The sequence below is a fragment of the Dama dama genome, chromosome 11 (assembly GCF_033118175.1).
Source record: "Dama dama isolate Ldn47 chromosome 11, ASM3311817v1, whole genome shotgun sequence".
Taxonomy (NCBI): domain Eukaryota; kingdom Metazoa; phylum Chordata; class Mammalia; order Artiodactyla; family Cervidae; genus Dama; species Dama dama.
This window is the reverse complement of record NC_083691.1, coordinates 6,631,002-6,644,225: the sequence shown is the minus strand read 5'-3', so window position 1 is coordinate 6,644,225 and position 13,224 is coordinate 6,631,002. Positions and strand designations below refer to the sequence as shown.

General features: G+C 50.1%; 1 protein-coding gene across 6 annotated transcripts in view; it reads right to left on the bottom strand.

The window, feature by feature from the left end:
* Positions 1-3,601: 3,601 nt before the first annotated feature.
* Positions 3,602-13,224, bottom strand: part of FNBP1 (formin binding protein 1) — a 133,850-nt gene continuing 124,227 nt past the window's right edge. For 3 of the 6 annotated variants that reach the window (XM_061154411.1, XM_061154414.1, XM_061154416.1), the window contains 3 exons: positions 13,079-13,200; positions 12,639-12,775; positions 7,225-10,545 (listed from right to left, as the gene is read on the bottom strand). In XM_061154411.1, coding sequence (XP_061010394.1) covers positions 10,367-10,545; positions 12,639-12,775; positions 13,079-13,200 — 438 coding nt within the window. In that variant the 3' untranslated portion in view covers positions 7,225-10,366. Of the gene's footprint in view, positions 6,552-7,224; positions 10,546-12,638; positions 12,779-13,078; positions 13,201-13,224 lie in introns of those variants that run through there. The other 3 variants (XM_061154413.1, XM_061154415.1, XM_061154412.1) reach the window with 2 other exon arrangements.

Here is a 13,224-nt window from a genome sequence, read left to right as displayed (position 1 = left end):
AGGGTTGAGTCATCTGGAGGCTTGGAGACAGTGATTTGTTGTAGGTACCACAGGAGGGCGGGGCTTCCCAGGTGGCACTAGAGGTAAAGAACCCACCTGCTAGTGCAGAAGATGTTAGAGATGCAGGTTCGATCCCTGGGTCAGGAAGATCCCCTGGAGGAGGGCATGGCAACCCACTCCAATGTTCTTGCCTGGAGAATCCCATGGACAGAGGAGCCTGGTGGGCTGTGGTCTAGAGGGTTGCAAAGAGTCAGACACGACTGAAGCGACTTATCAGACACATAGGAGGATGAAAGGGAGATATAGGTACCAGTTGGCCTTAAGATGTTTCCTGTGTGTTTTCCCTTGAAATACCACACTGGGCCACACTGAGATAGAGTGTGAAGGCAGAACTGGAGGGTATGGTTGGTGAACTTGGTTCACAGACGAGTGGAGATGGGCAGTGCTGGGCAGCAGAGGAAGTCGCCTCTGTCTTCTGTCTCCCGCACACCATCCTGTGGCCTGGCTCCTCCCTCCAGGCTGGTCAGGCCTTGCTCCAGCGGCACCTTTTAGAGCCAACAGCCGCCTGGCAGGCCGGGGAGTCTGGAGACAACTGCTCCCTGTGTCTGCAGGCCTTTCCACCTGTCTGTGCTTCTGCTCACAGAGCTTCATCAGAAAATACATGGTAAGGTGCAGCCATCCCCCAAGTGTAGCTTCCTTACCTTTCTCCTAGTCGGAATTCCATGCAAACTGTAAATTACCCTGCGAGTCTTGCCCAACCACATTTTGAGTCCCTGAGAGCCTCGGGGAAGGAGGTGGTGTTTTCGGAACCATACCTTCCTCTGGCTCTCTTCACTACGACACCTGTATCTGCCCACGGCTGACAGGCTTGTTGGTCATGGCAAAGGCACAAGATGCAGAAGAAATTAATGCCTTTAGGAAAAGTTCCTAAAGAGAGCCATCTGCATTTTGGACAAAGTGTGTCCAGGAAGGCTGCCCCAGGATGTATATGTTCTGATGCAGCCTCCAGGCCTTCTTTGGACCAGACACAAGCACGCAGCCCTGATGAGGGCCGTCTGGAGAGCCGGCACTGCAGGCAGGGCTCTGGGCCTGGCCTGGTGGGAGGATGTACACCCACGCGGGTCATGAGGCTCCTGGGGCAGAAAGTGCAGCACCCAGGGGATTCTCCCCTCCCCGGTTGCTTCCGGGGCCCAACAGAGGAAAATGAGGAAATCCCCGTGTCCTCCGGCAGTTTTTGGCCCCCAAGCTCTGAGGACAAAGCCACATGGGGGCGGTTCTGTTTCTGCTCCCATCTCCAGCTCATGGGAGGCCACATAAGTAAACACCACTCGTTCTACCATCTGGACAGAGACAGAGTGTTAGGTCCGAACACGTGCAGCTGTGGAGAAATGACTCCTGACCCCAAGAGGCTGCTGAGTGCCATTCTGCAGACTTTGCACTTTAATCCTGGGTCTCAAAGGGTGCGGCAACAAGGCTTATGTCTCCCCTTCTCAGAAAAGGCCACAGAGGCCAGGGAGGACGAGGAGAGGCCTACTCTAGGCGAGGCGGGCAGAGCCAGGGTCTGGACTTCCTCATTGCCCAGGACGCACGGAGACGTTAACCCCCACGCGGCGGCTGGGCCTGCTGCTGGTCACCATCCAGGCCTCCTGCTCCTTCCCTCACTCACACCTGCACCTGCATCCATTTCTTTTGCTGTCCTGTGGATCGCACAATCCAGAGATCTCTTTCGCTTTAAGTTTAAAAGGGAGGGCATCCTGGAACCACCCCTCCCTGCCTCTGCCCACTTCCATTTCCGGTCTGGTCGCCCTCCTGGGGACCCTCTTCCTTCCCTCCTCGCAGGCCGGCTTCTCTGCCACTAGGGGTCGCGCGGGCGCCTCTGCGCAGCGGCGGGCGGGGGCGGGGCCGGCCGCCGGGGGCGGGGAGGGACGGAGAGGGGCGGGGCCTGGCCCGGGCGGATGCTGCGATTCCCGGACCCACCGGAGGAGCCTGACCGACGGGTCTGAGTCAGGGCTTTCTGCGCTACCGAGGCTGCTTTCGGGAGCGCACCAGAAAACCAACGGTCCGCCGCTCCTACTGCGTCACCGCCCCTGGTTTCCAACCCCACAGGGGCGGGAGGTGGGTCGCAGAAGGTTCAAGTGTCATCTCCCCAAATGCTTGAACCAAGTAGCTGCATAAAGATGGGCCAAGCTGGGCGGCGGGCGGTTCAGTGTTTCAGACCTGCGCGCCCAAAGTGAGGTCACAGAGCTCCCAGCCCTGAATTCTGCCCAGGGATCAGAATAACACCATCACGGAGACTGGAGTGAGCTCCCGGTCAGAACTGACATCTAAGCTGCAGCTGTGGCGTCGACCGAGTGCTTTCTTGCCGGCCTCCTGTCCTCACCCCACTACCCCGGAACCGGAGGCCAGAGCAGTGGCGACAGGCGCCCCAGGCTGACCCAGCTCCCAGCTCCTCGGTGCTGGCCGGTCCGGCCGGCTGGAGCGGTGGGGGTGGGGGTGCGGGGATTGGGGGGGGGGGGCGGTTAGGGTGGAGAGGGCGGTTCTAAGTGAGACAGGTGGAGACATTCTGCCTCTTACAGACTGCTAGAGACTATTCCCCAAATATGAGAAAAGTCCAGAAAGAACGTGCTGGCAACATTCTTCCCATACTAGCCTTTTGCCAACAACCTGGACCAGAGGGCCTCAGCAGGACAGTCATAGGCCGCCTTGTTCCCTTGACTACCCTGTCTCTTGCCCGAGAACCCTGCCTTGGCTCTCTGACACCATCCTCCCCAGCACAGAAGACATCAGCCTTTGCTGAGAACTTGGCGAAGCTCTTGCTTGAAAGGCCGATCACATGTGTCCGTAGGAGGAGCTGAGGCCACAGAGAGGCCTGGCCTCTCATTGGTGGCCTCCCCTCCCACCCCCTCAGCAAGTGAGTGGCACTTGGCATTAGCTAGGGCGCCCTGCTCACTTAATATTTCACTCCCTCACCAACTGTTTTCCTAACTTGGCTCTAAAGAGCCTTAAGAAACAAAGAGGTCTGGGCATGAACCAGTCTCCCCCTGACAAAACCCGGGGTGAGACTGGATATGGAAAGGGCCGGCGGGCGCAGGCACAAGGCCCTCGCTCTTAAACACGGCACACTGTCCTCAGCTTCACACAAGCCAGTGATTATTCCAGCCAAGCTGCCAAGACGAGGATGGGCTTGAGCACTCGTGACACCAGACCACGAATGAAATGCAAACCTGCTGCAATTTCACGGCTCCTTCCATTCCCCCCCGCCCCCGAGTCAGTAGGGTCCCCAAAACCCCAGTGTAGCTGCTAGCCAAATTTGCATGCAAAATGTCCTGGACTGAAGGAGCCTCCCCAGATCTCTGCACTGAGTCGACCTGAAGCCCGCATCACCGAGGTCTCTGACAGCTTTTCCCTAGTGGCCAGGGTGGAATTTCGAGCTGGCTGGGTCTGAGGCCCCTCTCCAGGCAGATGGCGCTGGGACTTGTGTCCAGTTTACACCGTAAATCAATGACCTGATCAGAGCTCAGCCTCCAGCCCAGGGGACTCTGATTGCTTCCAAGACTGGGGTCACCTCTTTGCGCAACAAAGCAGTCCCGTGATACCGTGCCAGAAGTTACACTTTTATTTAACATTTAGAGGATTAACATATAGTTACAAGGTCAATATAAGCCTTCCAATGGAAGCACTTTATTTGGTTTAATTCCATCTCTAGAGACAAACGGGCAATTCCAGAACCTTTACAATGGCAGTGGGCCGTTACAACACTGAAACGCCTCCAAAGTTTAGAATTAGTGCAACATACACTGATAAACCACGAAGTTTAAAGGTGCTGGACACCAGGTTAAAATAGAATTCTGGATCACTTTTTAAAGTTTTTTTTTTTCTTTTGATGATATAAGCACAGAAGGCAGAGCCATTAGGAAGTATGAAATTGAGTTTTCTGGAAAAATACTTAGCATCCACATAACCTTTTCATGTTCAGTAAACTTTTCCCCAGCAATTATAGATGTTACCAAAAGGAACTGAGGCCTCTGTACTAACCGCTGGAGAGACAGACTCCTCGAAACCCAAAGCTTCAGGGTGTTCATGATAAAAGCCCAAAGGAAAATCCCATCCCAGCTTACCATGCCTTTTTATTCTTTCCTGTCCTGCAAAGGAAAAACTGGGTAAACGACAAGTTCCTCACTTTCTGTTTTTAAGTTATTTTCAGAGTACGTTCTTTAAAAATGAGTCATTCTTACGGCATAACAATATTCTAGCATCGGTGGAGAAATGATGGTCAGTAGATACGAGGGAAGGCTGAGAAAGCACATGGCAGAGTCCACGTTTCTACTCTATGTGAACTGCTCATAATAATGATAGACAATTTCACAGTAGGATTCCCAGAGTAAATGATAAATCTCAACTAGCCTAGAATAACTTATTTCCTTGACTAAGCCCCAGCTGGTACAGCACTCCCCTTTCCCCGTAGCCACACAGACTGGCAGAGAAGCAAACAGCAAGGTGAACATTGAAAAGCACTTCTTATCCATTCTTTTTTGGACGCAGGTGGTACAGAGAAAAAGAAAGGCACAGGGAATAAAAGAGGATACCAGCATAGTCCATATTAGGTTAAACAGACATTTAAAAGAACAAATTACTGCAGCTTATACCTTTCCCCCTAACTCGGAAGAAGTTATTCTACCCTGACCCCTAATATGAAAGATGCAATGCACATGCATTCCCAAGGCTCTAGAATCCAATTTTTTTTTTCTTTAAAAAAACAAAAAAAAATTAGCATCCTTGTGGAGTGGAGAGTGGGCAGCTTGACTTGGTGAAATTCAGAAGTTCCTGGAGATGCCTGGTCACCTGGCTGATGGACCAAGCCTGTGTGGGGCCGCTGGAGCTGCACGTAGGAACCACGCGCCTGCTGGTTTGCAGGGACGCGGGTGAAGCCCAGACTCTTCCTGTCCTTTGGCATCCTGGCTTCGCCGTCATCTGCCAAGACAGTCCTCTCGCGAGCCTGAGGAGCCTGTGACAATGGGGCTTAACAGAGGGGTCCCCAGACGCCCACAGCTGCAGAGGCTCACTCTGGGGAGGAAGGAGTGAGAGGGGCCCAACGCCTGCTCCGACCTGAAGCCACTTCCTCTTCCCCTGCTCACACTTGGCGTTTGTTCCCCCGTGGTTTCCTGTCACCAAAGGTTGACTGAGCAGCTTTGAGGCTGTGTGGTCAACCCTGGTTTGCTGAGAAGAGCCATTTTCCTACCCCTGAACCAAGGCCCAACCTTCAGGACCCGTCTTCTCTCTGTACCGGTCCCTTCAGCTCCTGTCAGATTTCCTTGTCTTAGATTCAAAAGTGTGGCAAAGCAGTGAGGAGGCCCAAGATGACCGTCTAGTCACCAAAAGCTGAGCAACAGGAAAGATGCCTGATGGCACCCTGGGGCTTCTGACGGGATCCTTGTTCACAGAAACCCACAGTCCAAGATTTCTCTTGACTGTTTTGCACCAGGTAAGTAGAGAAGCTACGCTGCTCTAAGGCGTGAGCGGCCCACGGGGTACGGGACCTCGTGTCTTCCTCAAAGATTCATGAGAGGAAGGAGATTTAGCGCAAAAAACAAAGTCGATTAACTCTGCGTGGCCTGGAAAGCACACGGTAAAATGTGGAAGCTGCAGCCACAGGGTCACTTGACGGACCACGAGAAGCACAGGGGCTTTGGTGATGACGGCACTGGGGTCCTCAGATGCGGACCTTGGAATTCACAGAAAGGGGAGGCTTCCTTTGGCCATGAGCTAACGCTGAGGCGAGACGCTCATTCACTACCCGCAGTCCTCATTGATGGGTGGCCAACGGGGCGAAGGTGGGCTGGGACCTTCCTCGACCCCATGAAAAGGGAGGGGACACAGGCAAGACAGTGGGACTGGCCCAAGAGCTGGATTTGACTTCCGGTGTGGACTTTTCTAGGCCACTGAAGACAGGACCGCAAACAAAAACGTGTGTGTGTGTGTCCACCACGGACACTCAAGCCGTGAAACATTTCAAGGGCCGATTGTTTAGTACCTGGAGGAGGGCCCATACTCAGGAAAGGACCACTGAATACCCAATGGACTTGGGAAAAGATGAGTATTTTCTAATGTAAGGGACACATCAGTGACTTTTGGGCACCCAGACCACCGGGGGCAAGCCTGACCCTCCTCGCCCAGATTCGGTTCGTCTCGCCGGGAGACCAGTGGCAAAGTTTTCACGGAAAGGCACAGTGTGAATCGTGGACGGGCCGGGTTTGCGCCAGGTGGACCGAGGTCGCGGGACAGGGACAGCCCTCCCCCTGCCAAGAGGCGGCCAGACTGGGCCAGGGCGGAGCCGGGCTCCGAGGAACATGCTGTGAAAAGGAAAGAAAAGAAGAAAGCGAGCAGCTGCAGGTGGGGATGGATGTCAACTTCAGGCTGAGGGGCCCAGGGCCACACAGCAGCCCAGGCCCAGGGTGTTGGCGGGCGCCCAGGCCTGCGGAGACAGGCAGACCGAAGGGTTTCTCCTGGGAAGGCTCCCCGAGGCTCTGGCTCCCGGAACCACCTTTAGCAATCTACAACACAAAAGACAGAGAAAGGAAAAGGCAGTTAGAGTGGAGGGCGGGCAGGTCAGGGGCGGGCACTCCGCTTTTCAGGCAGACTGCTCCGCCCTGGGGAGGGCGAGGGGAGGGGGCATTTTTAGAGCACTTGGTTATCGCAGGGCACTTCTGAGATAAGGAACTTTCACGGTTTTATCTGCAGTCAGAGCAGCTAGCCTTTCCTTCAGGCGTAAGAGAAAGCACCCAGGAGACAGTGCACCCCTGCATGCCCCCAACTCATCTTTCCCATCAATCAAGTTCTGAGACAAAGAAAGAAACCAGCTTCCCAGAAAGATGTCAGGAGCCCAAGGACCCGGTTCTCTCTGTGACCGACACTCTGGGTTCCTTGGCAGTAAAAGGCAGCATCTTTGGTGAAAAGGAAAATCTACTGCTTGGCAATAAACAGTGAAAGTTCTTCATCTGGGGGACAGAAGAGAAAGGAGAGGCAGACTCCCGAAGCCCATAGGTGCAAACAAGGTGAGAAATAGAGAAAGTGTCATCATTTAACAAGGGGGAAAGGGCAGAGTTTTTCTTTTTTTAAAAAAGCATTTGGCTAGAAATCTCCCCATTATTGAAGACGAGAGGGTTAAATGCTTGGATTACACAGAATTTCTCGGAGAGGTGAAAAATCATTTAAAATACACAACACTGAGAAAAATATAACGTTTATTAGAGAGGCAGATACGAGGGTACAACTACAAGGTCACACAGATTCTTTTCTCGGAAGATAAGGAGGAGAGAGGAAACAGTCATGTTGGCCGTATTCAAACAAAACTTACTCAGAACCCAAGTGTCTACAATAAACTCAAGTGCGGATCAGCCGGCAGGGGACCTAGCTACCAGTGTAACCGTCCTTCCGGCTTCCCCAGCGGTTACAAAAACAAAAAGGTCATTAGGCAGCAGAATCACCAATAAAACAAACAAACAAAAGAGTAAAACGTTAAAACAACGAATTCAAGTAATCCTTTTAGTTTTTCTATTGCAGTATATACAAACAGATTGGGGGGGGGGGCGTTATGGACATATTTCACAGAGAGCAATTAAAAAAAAAAAAAAAACAGAACCATAAAGGAGGACAGTCACAATTCAGTTGGCCAATGGAACTCACTCTAGTCTAACTATTTTGGCAGTTACTAAATAGTCACTTGGTAGACACACACACACACACAAAAGTGCGCCGGCATTACTGACAGTAAGACAACTCCTCTTGAGTCGCAGGCATCGGAAAGCAGCAGCCCCATCCGGCTGGGATGGGCTTGAAGGGAGGGCAGTGTTTGTGGGGCAGGCTGAACAGACTTATGAACAAGGTAGGGGAAGGAAAGATTCTACATCCATTATTAGCTTCTAAGTGCCTCTCTACATAAAAGGAGAAAACTTTATACGCAAGCTGAGGCTTTGCTACTTTTGACAGATTAACTGTTAGAAGAACACAAAGTGTGCTTTGGGGGTGGAAATGGAAATTCCTGACTCTTTGGGAATTGTTTTAAGACTTCTGCTAATCCTTTGCACACTGACTTAGATGGACCTGAAACTAAAAAAGTATCTTCTGCCGTTGAGTCACTAGGACCCAGATTTATCTGGTTGAAGGTACTGAGGCATACAAGCTAAAATAATGATCATAATTTATGTGCCCAAATCGCCCCACCCATATCCAAAAGACAGTTGAGCTATTTCCTGAATTAGATTTGCACAGCTCTAAAGAGGAGGGGAATAAAAGCAAAACGAACAAACAAATAAATCAAAAATCAACCGACTTCATGGCATGCCATACTTTTCAAGTCAGGCTTTAAAAAGCCTAATATTGCCTTGCCTCATTTTAAGACTTTTTTTCAGTGCCTAGTTTGTTTTCTCCAATACTTCAGTCTGGAAATGAGTTCATCCTGGGTTTTAACGTCTTAGGTATTTACCTGGTTACATGCCCAAGGCTGTGACCACCTACTGTTCATGAAATCCCCATGGGTTAAGGGCCAACTGATTTTCTTTGCTGCGGTACGGATGAAATGATTCTCCTGAGAGATCTGGGGTCAGGATGGGTGGCTTTATTGGTATTACAGCAGCAAAGGTATAATAATGCAAAAGAAATTTAAATGACAAAATTATACTAAAAAAACAAAATCAGGCTGGCCAGTGTCAGTTTCCTGTTTTTGATAGTGGATCACAATTATGTCAGATGTAACCACTTGGGGAAGCTGGATAAAGGGGATCTCTCTACTATCTTTGCAACTTCCTGACAATCTGTGATTATTTAAAAATGAAAAGTGTTTTAAAAACCAGGCAGTCATTAGGTAAAGGTTACTACATTCCATTTTGGTGGCCCTTAAGGTGTTAGCCGTTCAGTCGTGTCTGACTCTGCGATCCCATGGACCATAGTCGCCAGGCTCCTTTGTCCATGGGGATTCTCCAGGCAAGAATAATGGAGTGGCCCCTGGGAAATGTAAAAGAACTTTCTTCTAGAATCTGCCACAGGCACCCATAACTCCTGCCAGGTCCTAAACCCCATAATGCATTGCTGTCAGTTTTAAAATCAACTTTAAATCGACCTGACTTTCTAAAAGGAGTCCACAGTGTAGAAGCAAGGAGCTGATTTCCTATTTAAAAGTAGGAAGGACATGAATAAATAATTTTCAAAGCCAAAGAAAAAGAGAATCTCAATCCTATACCTTTACTCTGACTCATTTTTAGCTGGTTCTCTGTGATCTCAGGCAAGACTCTAGACATGAGCACAACCACTGGGCATGTCCCGTTTCACTACCTAGCCTGCTGATTTAAAAATGCAAATCCCCATGTGACCCAGATTCCTTTAAGATGGTGAAATTAATTAACCACTTTATGGTTATTACATAAAAGGATCTAGAAGTTCTAAAATGATTTTCAGTAAATATACACTTTGGGTCTTAATGATGCCAATGATTAAAACACAAACCAAAAGAACCTTAAAAAGTGATGTGCTGGGTTCTGTGTGTTGCTTACAAGGGTCTATTCACAGCCCCACCTGGGCACAAAAAACCTCCAACAGAACAGAATGAGGAGAGTTGTTTTTACGTAATTTATCTAAACAGCTCTAACACATCTGATCAACTCTGTCAACTGGCAAAAGACAGATCAGTAGTCATATGTGAAAATCAACTGGTTGAAAGTCCAAAGTTTTCCATAATTCAATTGGTTGTTTAGGATCATATTGACATAACCGGATAACACGGTGCTCTAACAATGATCTTAAACATGTTTAAGGAAATATACACACTTGTGGTACCAACATCATTCTTTACTTACGCTATTCTTTATTGATGACTTCCTCCAAAATGAACGACTGTAAAACTTAACAAACTAGCACAGTTCAGTTTATGAAGTTACAAAATGTAACATTCTAATGTGGTTCACTTTCTGGCAGATAGTAGATATTAATGAGAGCTGAAGTCTTCCGCACCCCTAGGACGCGCATGGGCTTTTAGATTCAGAAATATGAATCAGAAGCTAGAAGGCAACTTTTTGGTTATCTACAGTCGCTGCCCCAAGAAGAAATGTTTATCAGATTTCAAAAGGACACAGTTGTAAATTGGCAGTTGGCAGCTTTCCACGGAAAATGTCATGAGCAAGTAACACTGGATTATCATCAAAACCAGCCCAGGAAATTCAGGTCTAAGATGCCTGAACATCCACTTTGTGCCTAAAAGAAACACGCACGGTGATGTTCCCCATCCAGTCTTTTGAAGAACTGCCTGTAACAGTCATGATTGTGGGGAGAAACAACTCCAATTTTAAAGTTTTGGGTTTTTTTTTTTTAAGTTGTATTAAATATAAGTCTTAGCACCTTTGGCATTTTTGTCCAAATAGACTTCGACGTAGGAAGTGGGAACATAACCCTCTTCATCTTCATTTCTCCGAATTCGGGTCCACCCGTCGCCCTTGTCTTCCTCTATTACGTACAGTGTCTCTCCTTCAACTACTGAAATGGTTCCTTCATTCTGACCTGAAAAAGCAAAGTCAGAGTAGTTTAGGTTTCTTGTCAAATCCGGGTTTGGAGCAGACGGTGAGTCTTGCAGTGAAACAACTGGAGAAAAGACTCTCCTCCCATCCAGCAGCTGCCAGGTCCTCACCCTGCATCTCTAGGACCCTTCTCCAATCCCCCGTGGGAGCCCTCTGTCTCCTGCCTCCCAGAACAGGAGGTATCTCCCCCAGAGGAAATCTTGGGTCCTCTTCTCTACCCTCCCCTGAGGTGCTCCTTTGGCATCAACGACACCTCTTTACACAGCACCCCCACTTTTCTTTCTCCCGTTCTGGTTCTTATCTGAGGCGAAGGTGCCACCATGCCTTCTCTCCGAAGCCCATTTCCACCCTGATGGGGCCTGGGCACCTGGGACACAATTGGGGTGAATCTGGACTCACTGTTTTGCCTCCCAAACTAGATCCTCCTCCCACTTTCCCATCTCAGCAGACATCTCCATCGTCCCAGGAGTGCAGCTTCAGGGATCAGCTGCGGATTCCTCCCCACTTTGTTTCCAACTTCCAATCAGCCGCGCATCTGAGCATTTTATTGGCTGCAGCATCTCTGCGTCCATCCGTCTCCTAATCAAGGCCCCCAACACCATTCACTAGGGTAATTTCAAAAGACTAGTCACCACTGCCCAAGCAGTGTCCCGAAAGGCAGACTGCTTAGGGGGCTGTTAATAGCAGTAACTGTGGACACAGGGGGAGAGGGATGGTGTGGACCTGAGGTTACACTGGGAGCACTGAACCCGGGGCTTCTCTTCTTTGCTATGTCACAATGAATGTTTAGTTTATCAAAGGCTCTAAAAGTCCTACAGTAAAGGGGATTTCCTGGCAGTCCAGTGGTTAGGACCCTGCACTTCCACTGCAGGGGGCATGGGTTTGATCGCTGATCAGAGAACTCAGATCCTGCGAGTTAAAGAGGCAAGGATAAAAGAAAAAAAGTCTTACAGCAAAGAAGTTCACTTATCCCAGGGTTTCTGAAAACTATCTGAGCTCTGATTGCTTCTTTCGCAGCATCCTAACCAGCATCCCGCAGGACACTGTTTCAAGGCTCATCAGTTTGGGAACCATGAGGTTAGGCTTCCTAAGCATTTGCCCTGTCTTCTAACTGATCGTGCACATATGACGAAAATAAATGTCTAAGGTACAGCTCTGCTTGTGTCAACAACCTGCTCAAATACTTTCTGGAGGGCCTGATGTTTGCCAGATAAGAGCCAAGTGTTTCTCTTACCCGTCCCCCACACTGGCCCCAGCGCCCTCCTCGTCTTATATTCCACTATTGCCCCTAAGACATCTGAGTTCCAGGCACACAAACCCCATGCCTTTCCTGCTCCATGCTTGGCAGTGCCTCTGACACCCTGCAGCATGGACAGTTCAGTGGATAAGAATCCACCTGCCAATGCAGGGGACACGGGTTTGATCCCTAGTCCGGGAAGATTTCACATGCCACAGAGGGGCTAGGCTTGTATGCCACAACTATTGAGCCTGTGCTCTAGAGCCCAAGAGCCACAACTGCTGAAGCTCGTGCCCTCTAGAACCAGTGCCCCACAAGAGAAGCCACTGCAGCGAGAAGCCCTTGCACCGCAACAAGAGAGGAGCCCCCGCTCGCCGCAACTAGAGTAAGCCTGTGAGCAGCTATGAAGACCCAGCACAGCCAAGAATAAAAATAAATCAATCCCCTCAGGCAAGGGACCCCCCCGCCCCCATCACTCCATCCCTCTCTTCTGCAGAACCCTCCTCTATGTGTGTCTGCTTTATTTCCTCCCAGGGCGGATGCCAGACCATGCCACCTGCCTCCCACCCTTTCAGGGGTCTTTGCAAGACAGGAGCTCCATAAGTATTGAAGGCGTGGATGAAATAATCATCATTCCATACCATCTGCTGAGATTAAGCTCACCGAAAGTTGGTCAATAGTCCGGACTCAAAGGCAAAATATACAGCCATCAACCGGAAAGAAATCAGAATCACAGATACGACAAGCAGAACGAAAGAGTCCTGAGACGAAGGTTCTGAAGGCTTCAAAAGAAAGTCTGACCACAGAGAGAGAAGAGGGATGCAGACAGTCGGTGTTACCTTCAAACGTGTAGAGGGCTTTACATGTCCCTATGGCAGGGAGGGGCTCCTCGTCATCAAATTCATCATCGAAGTCTGTGGCCAGCACTTTGACCTCACTCTCCTGACTCTGTTCCTCTGTGTAACTGCCATCGGGGCTGCTCAAGAAAGCAAAACACACAGCAACTATAGCAACTGACCCCAGCGAGGGCTCGAGGGCAGCCCCCATGAGAGACAAGTACTTGCAACTCCGAAGCGTTGTAACCAGGGACCCCCCACACCCCACAGGCTCCAGCACCATCCACGGGGCATCAGACAGCTGCACTGGGGGAAGAACCACAGGCCAGTCATCACAGATGCATGGGACCCAACAAGGACCTCGTGCTCGTCTCTGATTCCAGAATTGGGCAGTAAATACAAAGCCCCCCCCGCCCAAAAAAACAACCCAAAAGATACTGTACCTCTCCCGATCCTGCGCGCAGTTGTTGACCGAGGGGGCGTTCTGCGTCTCGTACATCCCACTCTGCCGACGGGCCTGGTCGCTGCGGGCTGGGAGTCGGCCTTCGACCTCGGCCAGCCAGGCCTGCAAACAGAAATTAGGAAAGAC